This window comes from Mixophyes fleayi, chromosome 3, assembly GCF_038048845.1.
Source record: "Mixophyes fleayi isolate aMixFle1 chromosome 3, aMixFle1.hap1, whole genome shotgun sequence".
Lineage (NCBI taxonomy): Eukaryota > Metazoa > Chordata > Amphibia > Anura > Limnodynastidae > Mixophyes > Mixophyes fleayi.
In genome coordinates, this window is record NC_134404.1 from 184,028,383 (window position 1) to 184,043,573 (window position 15,191).

The 15,191-nt window shown below is 37.8% G+C and overlaps 1 protein-coding gene across 1 annotated transcript in view; it reads right to left on the reverse strand.

Annotated features, from left to right (window-relative positions):
* Positions 1 to 15,191, reverse strand: part of PREP (prolyl endopeptidase) — an 89,722-nt gene that overhangs the window by 71,772 nt on the left and 2,759 nt on the right. Inside the window, exons 3-6 of the mRNA XM_075202849.1 lie at positions 8,594 to 8,727; positions 7,555 to 7,685; positions 5,613 to 5,822; positions 4,978 to 5,099 (exon numbers count right to left, since the gene is read on the reverse strand). Of these exons, the coding sequence (XP_075058950.1) occupies positions 4,978 to 5,099; positions 5,613 to 5,822; positions 7,555 to 7,685; positions 8,594 to 8,727 (597 nt within the window). The remainder of the gene's footprint in view (positions 1 to 4,977; positions 5,100 to 5,612; positions 5,823 to 7,554; positions 7,686 to 8,593; positions 8,728 to 15,191) is intronic.

Here is a 15,191-nt window from a genome sequence, read left to right on the forward strand (position 1 = left end):
TCTGCTGCAGCACCTAGAAATCCAATTTTTACATTTCACAAGAAATGTATAACTATTTTGATTATGATTTCGTAGGCAGTGTCTGAACATGAATGATGGTTCCAATTTCCCTAGAGTGAGCAGCCTTTTTATCTGTCTGATGACAGAGATAGGTGGCATGTATCTGAAGATTTCATAAGAAGCTATGGATGATGCACACATCTGAACAAACTGGGAATGTGGAGCAGGCAGAGGAGGATTATGCTTATTTTCTATAAATTATTCCAATGCCTCAGGATTTCTGATCAGGATATAGAATTGCTGGCTTTAGCACTAGGTCAACCTGATGCAGGTATTCCCAGAGCATAGCTAAGGAAACGCCAATTAGACATACATTCATCGTCACAATGCTTCATCCCTAGCAATTCCCATGCAATTTAACATCAGTGTGACAAAACTGACATTATTTACCACATATCTAATATGACTGTAATAACACTGCAGCTTTGTAGCTAGAAAGAGAAAAAAAAAAACACACATTGTGTTAAGCACAACAAGTGTCAAAACATTTTACAGAGAAAGAGGTGTATGTTTCAATATACACAATATTTATTTCTACAAGAATAACATATATGGGAATGCCATGTTACCAAGCTGATGCAGCAAGTGAAGCATTAAAGAAATCATTTGATGAACAGCAGCTGGATTTTTACTGTGTATGGAAATCTGTCAGTTACTAATTTATTATACAAAGTTCCTCCCATTTTGAAGGAAACATTCCAGTATTATACTGAGAACAAGGTGACAGAACGTGAATATTTCTGTTAACACAGAACTCATAAATATAACAAAAATAAATAAAATAATTACAGTCAATGAAATAAGAGTTATAATAATCAAAAAGGTAAGACCGCATCTAAAAATTTATAATATTTACACCATTCATAAACTGTACAAAATGTACAGCTAGCTCCCTCTGCTGGACAAAAAAACTAATACATCCATAAAGAACTACACTATAGTGTGGTAAATTTGGCAAAAGAAAAGGTAAAGAAAATAAAGCAATTTCAATGATAAATTAGCAAAAAGTAAACCAGTTTAACAGAGTGAAGCATAATTGTAGCGATAAAGGTTATAGAGTATTTAGACGTTTACTATAGTGTAAACAGGTAGATAATTATTGTTTGGATGAAAGTAGACATAAGCATAAATAAAAGAGGTACACGGCAAGTGAAAAACAGAGAGAGACAGACCAACATACTTCACAACCACTGTAAAAGACCTCTGCTTTAATTTTCTCACCTACGTGCTCTTTTTTATATCATGAACATAATTAAACATTTACTGTAAAAGCTGTTGCTAACATTCATTTTATTCAATTAATGTAGTGGAGAAATAACATTGCAAAATCAGGAGCATGCAACTATGCATAAGCCCAATAGACTATGGCACCCTCCAGCAAAGTGCATACACTGTTACATTTCTGCTACACCTATACATTTTTGAAAATACAAAGGGAAAAGTAATACTTTGATTACAAAAAATTTTTTTATAAAACAATGCGGTCAGTAGTTAGGGATGCTTTTAAGCCAAGCACTTCTAAGGCTTACTACATATGAAAGCTATAAAATTCTAAAATGTCCTTATTGGCAACAAATTCATAATTTCATCAAGGATATTACATAGGTTGAAATGCCCGAGTCCCCCCTATACTCACTTCTTCCTAGACGGCTCCCGGGCACTAGTCGCTCCACGCAAAAACTTATCAATCACATATTAAATGCCTCTAAATGTTTAATTGCCGCTCTATGGAAAAACACCTCTCCCCCCTCGCTCTCAGCCACTAATAATAAAGTTTGGTGGTCAACCTATAGGATGGAGAGCATCACAGCTCTTCTCAAAGACAAACCAGTGAGTTTGAAAAAAATGTGGTCTTCCTGGACGAATTACTATGATGCTGAGCCTCACTTGACAACCGTTTGACAAGTCTCTGTTGTTTTGATAAGTTCCCCCGTCAGGTTTAAGAAGGATCACTACGCCTATAAGACTTAGAAACATCCTAAATTAATTTGATCGCCAAACAACCATACGGGTTAACGCTCCTCTTCCCTATAATCTGATGCATAAAACAAGAATATTTCCCTGTTCCCCTTCCCATCCCTAAAATCTTTCCTTCCCCCATTGTTCGTCTCCCCCCTCCCTCTGAAAAATAAAAACAAACAACATTTTTCTTTTTCCTGAATAACATACCAGATTCTAGATAATTTAGCTAAGTCTTTTTTACTATTGTGTGTAAACATTTTGGAATTTCATATGTATACTGTGGGGCATATTCAATTGATGGCGGGATCGCCGAAAATCCCGCGCTCAAAAAATATTACCGTAATCCTGCGCGGGAAAACCGTTAATACGGTAATTTACTCGCTGGATTTCAGCTCGCAGCTGAAATCCAGCGAGATAGTACAGTATTAATGGTAATATTTTTTGAGCGCGGGATTTTCGGCGATCCCGCCGTCAACTGAATACCCCCCTGTATGTTTATACATTTTCTTGGTATGTTTCAATTTCACTGTTTTGTTTTGAAAAAACCCTAATAAAAACTACTTTAAAAAAAAAAAAAGAATTCTAAAATGTTCTAGAAAGGGCAAGGTAAATACTGAAATACAATTACTAAATTAAATTGTACATATTACTAATGTAATTGCACTGGTCAAAATAAACAGTAACTCTTATCAATTATACTGTACTACTTCAGATATTGTCATACAATGGTCTTACAATAAATCTACTTGGGAGTCCCAACTAGTATTAGTTGTGCCATTCCACACAAGACTATACAAACCATATTCTAGGATGATTCAAGATGCTCTTATTTCTCTTACATAACCAATTCACTATGTATTCCAGGGTCTCTCTGAAATACAGAGAGTGAATTTCCCTGTGTGACAACAAGGGAGATGGTTCCAGAGCAAGTAAAATACATTAATTAACCTTTACCGGATTACGACAATAAAGCAATTGTCAGCATTTATCCTTACTACTGCAAATCTGTATAACCTATCAAAATGAAACTTTGACCAAAACAGTTAAGCTTGCAACCTAAATGGTTCTCATTTCTTGCAAGTCCTACCCTCACATATATACTTTAGCTATCCCTGAAAAGCAGGGCAATCATGAACACTTCTCATGTAAGGAAACCAATTTTTTTTTTTTACTTTAAACCACAACCAAATTAGTTTTAATGTGCTGGCTGGACAGTTGAAGGGTCAATGTACATTATTTAGCTGCATTTCAGTAATGTCTAAATCATATAAGTGTAGGTTTCGGAAGAAAATGAGGATCCGTGACAATGGGTTGGAAGCTTAAATGTTTTGATTAAAATATAAACTAATGTGTCATATTTCATAGTGTTAAATATATATAGTTTTGATGTGGTATGGAGGAGCACCAACAATTGCGTTTTTGTATTCATATAAGGCATTAATACTGCCAAGCTGCTCATCTCCAGGAAAATACAGGTTAACTGAGAACTGGCTTATTATATTGACAATTTTGAAGAATGGTCTGTTGCTGGTTCTGTAGGTTACAGACAATATAGTCCACAAAAGATAAAATCCACTTCCAGAAAACTTTATGGGGGAGATCTAATTGCTTGCGATGTGCACAGTGCGTTGTCCGCATGCCACATTGCACACAATTTCTATAGGAATCTCACGAAAAATGAGCAGAGTTTGGAGCCATAACATCGGCGCGAGGTGTCTCCGCAGACGTTACAGAGACACCTTTTGCCAAATTTAATGTCCCCTTATATAGTTCCCCATTTATTTTTACGTAATTGTATATGATTGCGGGCAGCACGGTGGCACAGTCGTTAGCATTGCTGCCACACACGCTGGGGTCATGACTCCAAAAACATGCTAGTAGGTTCACAGACCTTAGTCTCTCTCTGTCTGTGTTAGGAAATTTAGACTGTAAGCTCCAATGTGGTAGGGACTGATGCAAGCTCTCTGTACAGCGCTGCGGAATTAGTGCCGTTATATAAATAGCTGGAAATTATGAGGAGTCCCCCACACTGCAAAGCAAAATAAATAGATCCAGATGTTAAACTAAAAAGGTAGGTTGCTCTGTCACCTGCATTCACACTCATTGTAACATCTGGGTTTCAAGTACTGTCCAGTAACATCCCTGGATATTGTGAAAGATCTACATACTCTGTGATTGCTTTTCTCATCTGTTTGGTAGGAGCATCTGCACTCTTTATTTTGCTACCTGTGTTTATTTTATACAAGTTACTTTTGTCTAGTATTATAATAATAATAATTTTTTGTATACCATCTTATAAACATAATGCATTAGATTCTTCTTTTTTCCCCTTTTTGAATTATATACATCAACATCCTGACGATCCAATGAGAGAATTCTAACTCACAATCAAAGTTCTACATTTTGGAACCCTAAAGACCATTATTTCAAGACTTGAATTAAAAGAATGTATCTAGTAGTTTTAATACCTACAGGGGACACTTGTTTGGAAGACGATCCATAGGAATTATTGATATCACGCAATAGTTAAAGTAATCTTCCTGTAAATTCACTCACAAGAGTGGGATTATAACAATGAATATTTCAACTACAGAACATTTCATGAATGGAATTTAAATTGAACATTATTTGCTTGTTTAATACAGTATTGCACTATTATTCTGTGTTTTTCTCTATTTCCATTATGATTGGTCCCATTATTGGGAATTTTTGAAGATTATTTCATACACCCAATTGAAATGAAGTATATTTTATTCATCACTTTATTCACATTGAGTTTCGTGAGAGATAGATAGTGCTTGATTATTTCTTTAAATTCTAAGTAACTTTTCATCAACTTGTGTATAGTTGTTAGAAGATATTTTTGGGTTGCAAATCCAATGAGCACTGTTTAGAACACACACTTTTTATTTTGAAGTTTTAAATTATAAAAATATGCCTCAAACACTCTCTCACCTCAGCACCCCCCATCCATTTAGGCTCATCTGGAAATTCAGCACATAAAACATCTTGCGACTGGTCTGTTCCCAGGACATGATAAAATAGCTTCTGATGCAGATTGGTGGATGTCTCTGTACCTTTTGGAATAGAATATGGTAAAAAAAATTATATATATTTAAACAATCAAAATGCTAAGAAAATAAATATTTATTTTTATTCAAATATCATTTATTTTAGGTTTTTTATAATTTACACCTAAATGTGTTAAGTTACCTGATGCACAGTTAAAGCCCAATTAAATAAAGAAGAAAAAACAATCTGGTAATAACATCAGAGTTGTTTGTATCTAAGTACACAAACTTGTACACCTTGTACATGGATTAAGGAATAACAGGTTAGCTTGAATTATTGTTTTTTACTGTTTTAGTAACTCTTTATTTATGGACTTGTATACTTTAATTATATGAATGTCCTGTTCAGCTGGGGCTCTCTATTTTATATAATAATATTTTTTCGTTTTTGTTTTAAAACAACCATTACCATGACATTATAAAACATTTAACAAATACACAAATAAACAGAGCACATCTGGGGAAATAAAACACCACTGCATTGACTGAATTTCCCCATTCATCCCTAATGTTACTCACCATCACTTTTGCCCTCTTGTTTTAGATAACAGTTGTAGAATATCCCAACACCATCATGGGTCCAAGACATGCAGCTGAATTTCACTCTTTCTAGGACATCTGGGAGTTCTTCCTGGTTGCAGACTTTCATGAACTTGATTGTAACCCAGTCAGAGCCACTGCTACTTAACCCATAGGCAAAATACTCTCCATCCTCAGAGAAAGCAGAGCCTGGACAACAGTAACATGTTCAATTATGATTAGAATGGAAAAATGCAAATGAAATGAAAGATACAACTGAGAAATCAGATTTAAAACTTCAAAAGCCTGCATTCTAACTTTGTAGTAAAAACAGATATATATTTGTTTCATACTCCTGGTAGTCACATGGTCAGAAAATTTAGCAGTAAAGAGGAGACAAAGAGGGCAGCTGTACGAAATGGAAAGGCAGCATGGTGGCGAAGTCGTTAGCACTTCTACCTAACAGCGCTGGGGTCATAAGTTCAATTCCCGACCATGCCCCTATCTGTGTGAAGTTTGTATGTTCTCCCTGTGTTTGCATGGGTTTCCTCCGGGTGCTCCGGTTTCCTCCCACACTCCAAAAACATAGAATTAGGTTAATTGGCTGCAATCAAAAATTGACCATAGTCTCTCTCTCTCTCTGTGTATGTTAGGGAATTTAGACTGTAAGCTCCAATGGGGCAGGGACTGATGTGAATGAGTTCTCTGTACAGCGCTGCGGAATCAGTGGCGCTATATAAATAAATGGTGATGATGATGATGTGGTACATTCATTCAGCAGTAAAAAGAGCAGCCCACATCCCAACCGGGACTTAGAAAGGAATCATTGCTGCCGAAGGGAATTGCTAGCCCCATTCACATTGGAGACCATGCAGGTAGAATGCTTGACGAAGCAAAGGCACACTTTGAACTAGGTATTTTGCTTATGCTCCGCAGGGAATTCTCCCCATGATCCCTTTTTAAAGTCTGTTGTGCGGAGTTCTGCTCAACGCTAGGTAATGTAGTTCTGTGTGACCCTTTAGACTCTAGAGGAAATAATAAGAAAAAGACGAGAGTGGGTCATTTACAAGAGTGGAAAAATGTTGAGGCTTATAAAGAAAAGCCATTTCTTCATGCTTTGTGATATCAAGTACTTAATTATGTGCTGTGGCATCCATTTTAATGGACAAGCACATAGAGTGAAACTGCAATGGATCATCAATTGCAGAAGGAACAAGGGCACAAAAAGCATTCCAAGCAATATTCAGATTTCCTTTTGCAGAACAAGATACTATAATGAACTACAAAGAGTGCATATATTTGCAGCTATAAGATTAAGCATAAGATTGCAGAATGTTTTGAATCAGTAAACAGTATGATTCGTTTTTCTCAATTAAGGTGCGGTTTTACAGAGCTTATTAATATGGGAATATAAAACAAAAGCATGGAACATTGTCATACTGGAAAGTAAAGGCAAACCTGTCCACTCTATATAGTGTATATCAACATTTATTTATATAGCACCAGCAAATTCCGTAGCGCTTTACAATTGGGAACAAACACTAATAAAACAATACTGGGTGATACAGACAGACAGAGAGGTAAGAGGGCCCTGCCTGTAAGCTATATATGACAATGTGAGGAACCGGAGTGTCATTGACTGTGTGAGCCAAGCGCTTCTTACGCTTTATGTCTCAAGTAAATATGCCATCTAAATAAATAGTCGCAAAATGTCATGCAAAGCATATGTAGACGAGCTCAAATGGAATAGGGGTGTGTGTCAATGTATGTACATAAAGCACATATGCACAAAATGAAATGAACTGTAAACAGGATTTGGAATCGTATTAGGTTTAGGATTTACTTATACATACAATGGATGTCCTAACTCAACAATACCTACTAGAGGTTGTAAAATGCTCATTTAATTTAAACTGGCTGAACCTAGAGAAAGAGAACTGACCTTGCAAAGCAATTGTGCCATCTTCCGAAAATGTATTAGGATCAAGAAAAACTCGGGGTTCATCTTCTAGAGAGTCCTGAACATATATCACTCTCTGATTCTGAAGGCCAGAATTGTAGAAATAAAAGTACCTGAGAGTTTTTAAAAGGAGAAATAAAGAGTTAATAGGAGCAGCTACCAGCAAAATAAAAACAAAGCATCACCAACATACTAACTTATTAGACAAGATATTTTAATATGTACTTTAATACACATTGTTGCAACAATTGTACATGGGTTAAAATAACAGTGAATTTATTTTAACCCATATCTTTACATTTCAACAGACCATTAAGCACGTCATTAATGATATAGTATAACCAGGCGAGGACAAAATAATGTACAATTCAAGAGCCAGCAGGATTTTTCAGGATCCGGGAAAGATGTGCATCCATTGACATAAATAGAAATGGCTAAAAAGTTAGACGCCAGCAATACATTTTTAGCAGCACTGTCAACCTTTTCAGTCCTGGTATAAACGCTAAAAGGTCTTAATGGACTAAAGGTGTGTTTTGTACATTAAAAATTATCATGACTAATTTAACAAAACACATGTTGTAGTGTGAGCACTTTACAAACCAAATTAGTTTTTTTATGTGTCACATAAAAAAAAAACATTTTGGGTTTTTTATGTGAGTATATAACAGTAGGTAATAAAGTGAGTTTGTCTATTTTAGTACAGTTTCAAGTGGCTAGACAGTGAAAAATCGATGGTATTTATTTATTTATTTTGCCACTGAATGTGCAGCAGACTTGGGCACACCTGTTGAATCTGACATGACCGCAAGAAACCTCTTTGTTCCAGTAGGCCAATGATGCCATACATGTGCTGATAATGTGTTATCAGGTTTTCCATTCCATCTGTCTGAATACAATTTGTTTGGATGTTCCCTCAATAGACCATAAACGCTTCAATTTCAACTTAACTGGTTTGAAAGTATCCAAAATTATCCATGTGTAAGGTCACTTTAGCAAAAAATAATATGTACGTTATAGTTACCTATTCCCTTTCTTGAAATGGCAGCTATATTTTGGATAGTCATACAGCTCTGTCATACGTTCTTTAAATAGCCGTCTAGCAGGGCATTTTTCAAGAAATGGCATTGTCAGCTTGTTCTGAGCCTCAACAAAGGCCTAAGGAAACAGAAATATGGTGTGATATAATAGCTGCATTAACATGCATGTACAGAGTTGATTACATTTTTATAGGTCACCATAGCTGTATGTATAAATTTCATACAGAAGTGCACTACACACAATATTCCCACACCAGTTTGCCTGGAGCAGTGCATCACTACTCTCTGTTATTAAAGTTTAGAGGATTAGTTTTGCAACATGTTAACTAGCCCATACCCTGGGAGTTGGATGAGGCCAATAACATTCTTATCAACAACCGGCTACAGGGTGGTCTAACCTGACCCAATGAATATCATCCTCATTTAGAAAAACACAGAATGATGAATGAATGCAGCAGGTGCACTGACTCTAGTTATATGCACCAATAGTTACCACCACTTACCATTTGCTTAATATCTTGAATACCATGCTCACCTTATAGTACCTACAGTCATGGCCAAAAGTTTTGAGAATGACAAGTATTAGTTTTCATAAAGTTTGCTGCTTCAGTATTTTTAGACCTTTTTGTCAGATGTTGCTATGGTATACTGAAGTAAAATTACAAGCATTTCATAAATGTCAAAGGCTTTCATTGACAAATACATTAAGTTTATTCAAAGAGTCAATATTTGCAATGTTGACCCTTCTTTTTGAAGACCTCTGCAATTCGCCCTGGCATGCTGTCTATCAACTTCTGGGCCACATACTGACCGATGGCCGCCAATTCTTGTCTAATCAATGCCTGGAGCTTGTCAGGATTTGTGGGCTTTTGTTTGTCCACCCGCCTCTTGAGGATTGACCACAAGTTCTCAATGATATTAAGGTCCTGGGACTTTCCTGGCCAATGGACCCAAATTTCAATGTTTTGATCCCCGAGCCACTGTTATCACTTTTGCCTTATGGCAAGGTGCTCCATCATGCTGGAAAAGGCATTGTTCATCACCAAACTGATCTTGGATGGTTGGGAGAAGTTGTTCTTGGAGGATGTTTTGGTACCATTCTTTATTCATGGCTGTGTTCTTAGGCAAAATTGTGAGTCACCCTACTCCCTTGACTGAGAAGCAACCCCACAGATAAATGTCTCGGGATGCTTTACTGTTGGCATCACACAGGACTGGTGGTAGCACTCACCTTTTCTTCTCCGGACAAGCGTTTTCCAGATGTCCCAAACAATCCGAAAGGGGATTCATCAGAGAAAATGACTTTACCCCAGTCCTCAGCAGTCTAATCCCTGTACCTTTTGCAGAATATCAGTCTGTCCCTGATGTTTTTCCTAGAGAGAAATGGCTTCTTTCCTGGCCTTCTAGACACCAGACCATTCTCCAAATTAATTAATTGCAATTCATCTGATCACTCTTCATGACATTCTGGAGTATATGCAAATTGCCTTCATAAAAACTGAGGCAGCAGACTTTGTGAAAAATAATATTTGTGTCATTCTCAAGACTTTTGCCCATGACTGTAGTTGCTTTCAATTTCTTAGTGTACTCAAGCAACATAATATTTATTGTTTTTCGAGACAGTTCTTTTGGCAGCACATTGAAATAAGTTTTTTATTACACCAGCTTACATGGGGGAGAAAAAAGGTATACTGTATATACTCGCGTATAAGCCGAGTTTTTCAGCACATTTTTTGTGCTGAAAAAGCCCCCCCTCGGCTTATACTCGAGTGATGCTCAGGACTCCGAACACCGGTTACCGCGCATGCGCGGGTTGCATCACCAGCACATCCGGCAACAGAGCCAGACACGGAGCGCACAGCGCTTACACAGGGGAATACCACCACATCATCGGGATTTACGGCAGCCACACAGTGGTCCCGAGCACATCAGTTTCTCACTGCCTGGATAAACTTTTGGTATTGTCCTACCGACTATGCCGTTGTTATTCACTTGTATGCAGAGACTTTGAGATTGCTTCCTGGTACATCATTAGAAGCACACACCTGCCAGGAGCGGGATCCCTACCTGGAAGGAGGACCTTTGCATAGACTACTTGGACACACCATCTGGGGAGGGAGGTTAAATGCACTACCCAACCTTCCCAGACTCGTGGCCCTTTGTTTTTATTGTGACAATGTTTTAACAGCACCGTTAGATTGGCGGTTGCTATATTGTATTGTGAGGACATATGCAATCAGTAACCAGCCCCATACATACAAACGGATATCACATCCTCTAGAGATGCCTGCTTGTTTTTAAGAGTAAGTCCACATTTAGTCTACCATTGTTTTATCCAATATTGCATTTTTTACAATCTACTTATTTTTATTTTTCATATTGCTTTTTATTTACACTTTCCTTTGTATCTCTCTATTGCGCTAGGGAATCCATTGTTGTTGTATTCCTAGGGGTTCGAGACCACCTATTCTTTCTGTTCCTCTGGCTGCCCATTTTCATCCATTACTGTGATTGTTTTTGTCTCGTGTACTTTGAAATTTACCAGTAGCTGCTGCATTTCCCGCCCTAGGCTTATACTCGAGTCAATAAGTTTTCCCATTTTTTTGTGGTAAAATTAGGTGCCTCGGCTTATATTCGGGTCGACTTATACTCGAGCATATACGGTAATTCAAAAAACTATACTTTTCCAAATTCTTATATAGTTACTTTTATGTACTTGGATCTATCCATCTCTGTAGTGCTCCTGAACAAAAGAATGGCACATGTACTTTTCTGGGGCACTTAACAGGCACAAATAAGGAGCCTAGAAACTTATATAGATGTCCCATATTGCATTGCTCATATAGAAAATGGGGTAATATTCGCTATTCACAAATGCGCTTCTATGCCTGCCCGCCTACCACAGACACAGGTGCAAACACATATTTCACTTTTGGGACATGCCTCACAAATTCACACTGTCCCCACTTTTGTATGACTGTGTGTCCAACTGGATATGTGAATGGTGGAAAGAAAAAAAGTTCTGCCTAGCACCACTAGCCCCCTCCTAAAATACAGTTCTTCAGGTTTATTTAGGTCTTAACTCAAATAATGGGAGTAAGGAGACCTCAGAGTTGCCCTTTTTACAATTATTATCATATAGTGTTTTTATTACATAGATATTATGTACATCTACAGAAGTTGCCTATAAATGTGCTTTCTCATAAGCAGTGAACTGGGATGACACAAAAAAAACGTCCCATTGAAAGTAAAGCCAAGACATTTATAAAAGATTGTGCTGTGAGCCCTCAGCACAGGAAGACTCAATCTGTCGAGTTCTCTTTATAGAGCACTGTTATTCTGCTGTATTCAAAAGGATTGGGTCCTCCTGTTTTGTGAGCGGACAGTACAATACGGCTTCTGACTTCAGCTAACAATATGAGTCGTTTAGAAGCTTTCCTCCTATATACTGCATGTGAGAGGTGGTGTGGTCCAAATTTGTACAACTCCTTTTACTCCTTTGTTTAACACATTTTGTAGTAACATTTTAGTGTTTAAAGGTCGTCATGCCTACAGCTAGTCTATCATTGCTTTAGGAAAATCTGAAAAAATTACCATCAAGTAGAATAATATTACGTAAACAAAAGCAGGCATATATAAAATACGACTGCAAATATACTAATATGTCAATTTAAATAAGTACACTGCTGTATGTGTATGTAGAAAAGTCAAAGGCCAGATCCTGTTTTTCCTGTAGTTGTAACCCTAATGAGGTTATAGGTAAACAATTTAAACTTGAATGAACAGCACTTTCAGGAAGTCTTGTGAGAAGCAGATTTGTTTCAGTTTCATGTACTGATAATGTTTTACTGTATATATGATTCACAAGTCAATGTGTTTTCCTCCCACAAGTAAATTAAAAATAAAAAAGGAAGAAGAAAAAAAGAAGAGGAAGAAAGAAGACTGCTACATTGTGGAACAAATATGATTATTTGTATACCCATACCTGTCAGTATACAGCGATACATATAATGAAACAAAACATATGTAATATGCTATAACAGTAGTCACAGTACCTTTAACTGGTGAGCCTAATAATTTTAAATAGCAGGTATCAGATAAAACTCTGCAGGGATTCTCCAAGTATTACTTCTGAATGGTATCAGTACTAAACAAAGAAAGACTAGATGCCAACAGAAAGATAGCAACAGATATAACCAGATTTTGTACCCTTCACTACACTGAAACTGGCCTCACCAAAGTCACCAACGGCCTTCTCTATACTAAATCTAACGGACACTTCTGCATCCTTATCCTTCTTAACCTCTCTCCTGCCTTCAATACCATTGACCACCACACCTATAAGCCTCTAGATCACGGTCCTCTCCTGGTTTTCTACTTAACACAGCAACCTCTTCTTTTTTTAAGCTACACCGGTCTCCACCCCCTCTTCTCTATTCTTCCCCCCCCCCCTGCTTCTCTCCCTTTACACTTCCTTCTTTGGTAACCTCATCAGCTCTCTTGGATTCCGGTACCACTTGAATGTTGATCACACCCAAATTTATATTTCCTCTCCTGATCTCTCCCGCTGTCTCTCAGTCATCTCATCTTGGATGTCCCAGCAGTTTCTTAGCTCAATATTTCAAAGACTAAAAATAATAGTCTTCCCCAACTCCAAGGCTTCCTCACCTCCTTCTGTTGATAACATTACCCACCTCTCTGTCCCTTAAATTCACTGCAAAGGAATCAGCCTTGACTCCTCCCTCTCTTCAAAAACTTACATTCAGTCCCTCTCTAAATTCTGCGGCCGTCACCCCTGGAATACGTGCAAGATCTGGCTCATTCTCACCATGGAATCCCCCAAAACTCTTATTCACTCCCCTGTAATCTTTTGCCTTGATTACAGTAACCTGCATCTTTCTGGCCTGAACAAAAGACGAATAGTTTTTGGTTATGGGGACTTTGGTGTAATTTCTTAAAAGGTTAGCGATAACATTCCAATACGTAGATACTTTAGGCAGGTAGACCTTATGTTGTCTCCCCACGGCCTCTTAACATTGAGAGGAAGTTGTGTCAAAGATCCTCCATAACCTACAGTGATGGCCAAAAGTTTTGAGAATGACACAAATATTATTTTTCACAAAGTCTGCTTCCTCAGTTTTTATGATGGCAATTTGCAAATACTCCCGAATGTCATGAAGAGTGATCAGATGAATTGCAATTAATTTCAAAGTCCCTCTTTGCCAAGACAATGAACTTTGTTCGAAAAACAACATTTCCGCTGCATTTCAGCCCTGCCACAAAAGGACCAGCTGACATCAGATCAGTGATTCTTTCATTAACACAGGTGAGAGTGTTAACAAAGACAAGGCTGGAGATCACTCTGTCATGCTGATTGAGTTAGAATAACAAACTGGAAGCTTTAAAAGGACAGTGGGTGCTTGAAATCATTCTTCTTCTTCTGTTAACCATAGTTATCTGCATGGAAACACGTGCAGTCATCATTGCTTTGCACAAAAAGCGCTTCACAGGCAAGGCTATTGCTGCTAGCAAGATTGCACCTAAATCAACCATTTATAGGATCGAGATTAAATAGTTGTGAAGAAGGCTTCAGTGCGCCCAAGAACATCCAGCAAGTGCCAGGACCGTCTCCTAAAGTTGATTCAGCTGTGGAATCGGGGCACCACCATTGCAGAGCTTGCTCAGGAATGGCAACAGCAGGTGTGAGTGCATCTGCATGCACAGTAAGGCGAAGACTTTTGGAGAATGGTCTAGTGTCAAGAAAGCCATCAAAGAAGCCATTTCTCTCTAGGAAAAACATCAGGGGCAGACTGACATTCTGCAAAAGGTAGAGGGATTGGACTGCTTAGGACTGGGGTAAAGTCATTTTCTCTGATGAATCCCCCTTTCATGTTGTTTGGGACATCTGGAAAAACACTTGTCCAGAAAAGGAAAGGTGAGCGCTACCATCAGTCCTGTGTCATGCCAACAGTAAAGCATCCTGAGACAATTGATGTGTGGGGTTGCTTCTCAAACAAGGTAGTGGGCTCACTAACAATTTTGCCTAAGAACACAGCCATGAATAAAGAATGGTACCAAAACATCCTCCAAGAGCAACTTCTCCCAACCATCCAAGAACAGTTTGGTGACGAACAATGCCTTTTCCAGCATGATGGAGAACCTTGCCATTAGGCAAAAGTGATAACTAAGTGGCTCGGGATCAAAACATTAAAATTTTGGGTCCAAGGCCAGGAAACTCCTCAGACCTTAATCCCATTGAGAACTTGTGGTCAATCCTCAAGAGGCGGATGGACGAACAAAACCAAACACAAATTCTGACAAACTCCAAGCATTGATTAGACAAGAATGGGCAGCCATCAGTCAATATGTGGCCCAGAAGTTGATTGAAAGAATGCATTGCAAATTGCAGAGGTCTTTGCATAAGCTTAATGTAATTGTCAATAAAAGCCTTTGACACCTATGAAGTGCTTGTAATTTTACTTCAGTATACCATAGCAACATATGACAAAAAGGTCTAAAAACACTGAAGCAGCAAACTTTGTGAAAACCAATACTTGTCATTCTCAAAACATTTGACCATGA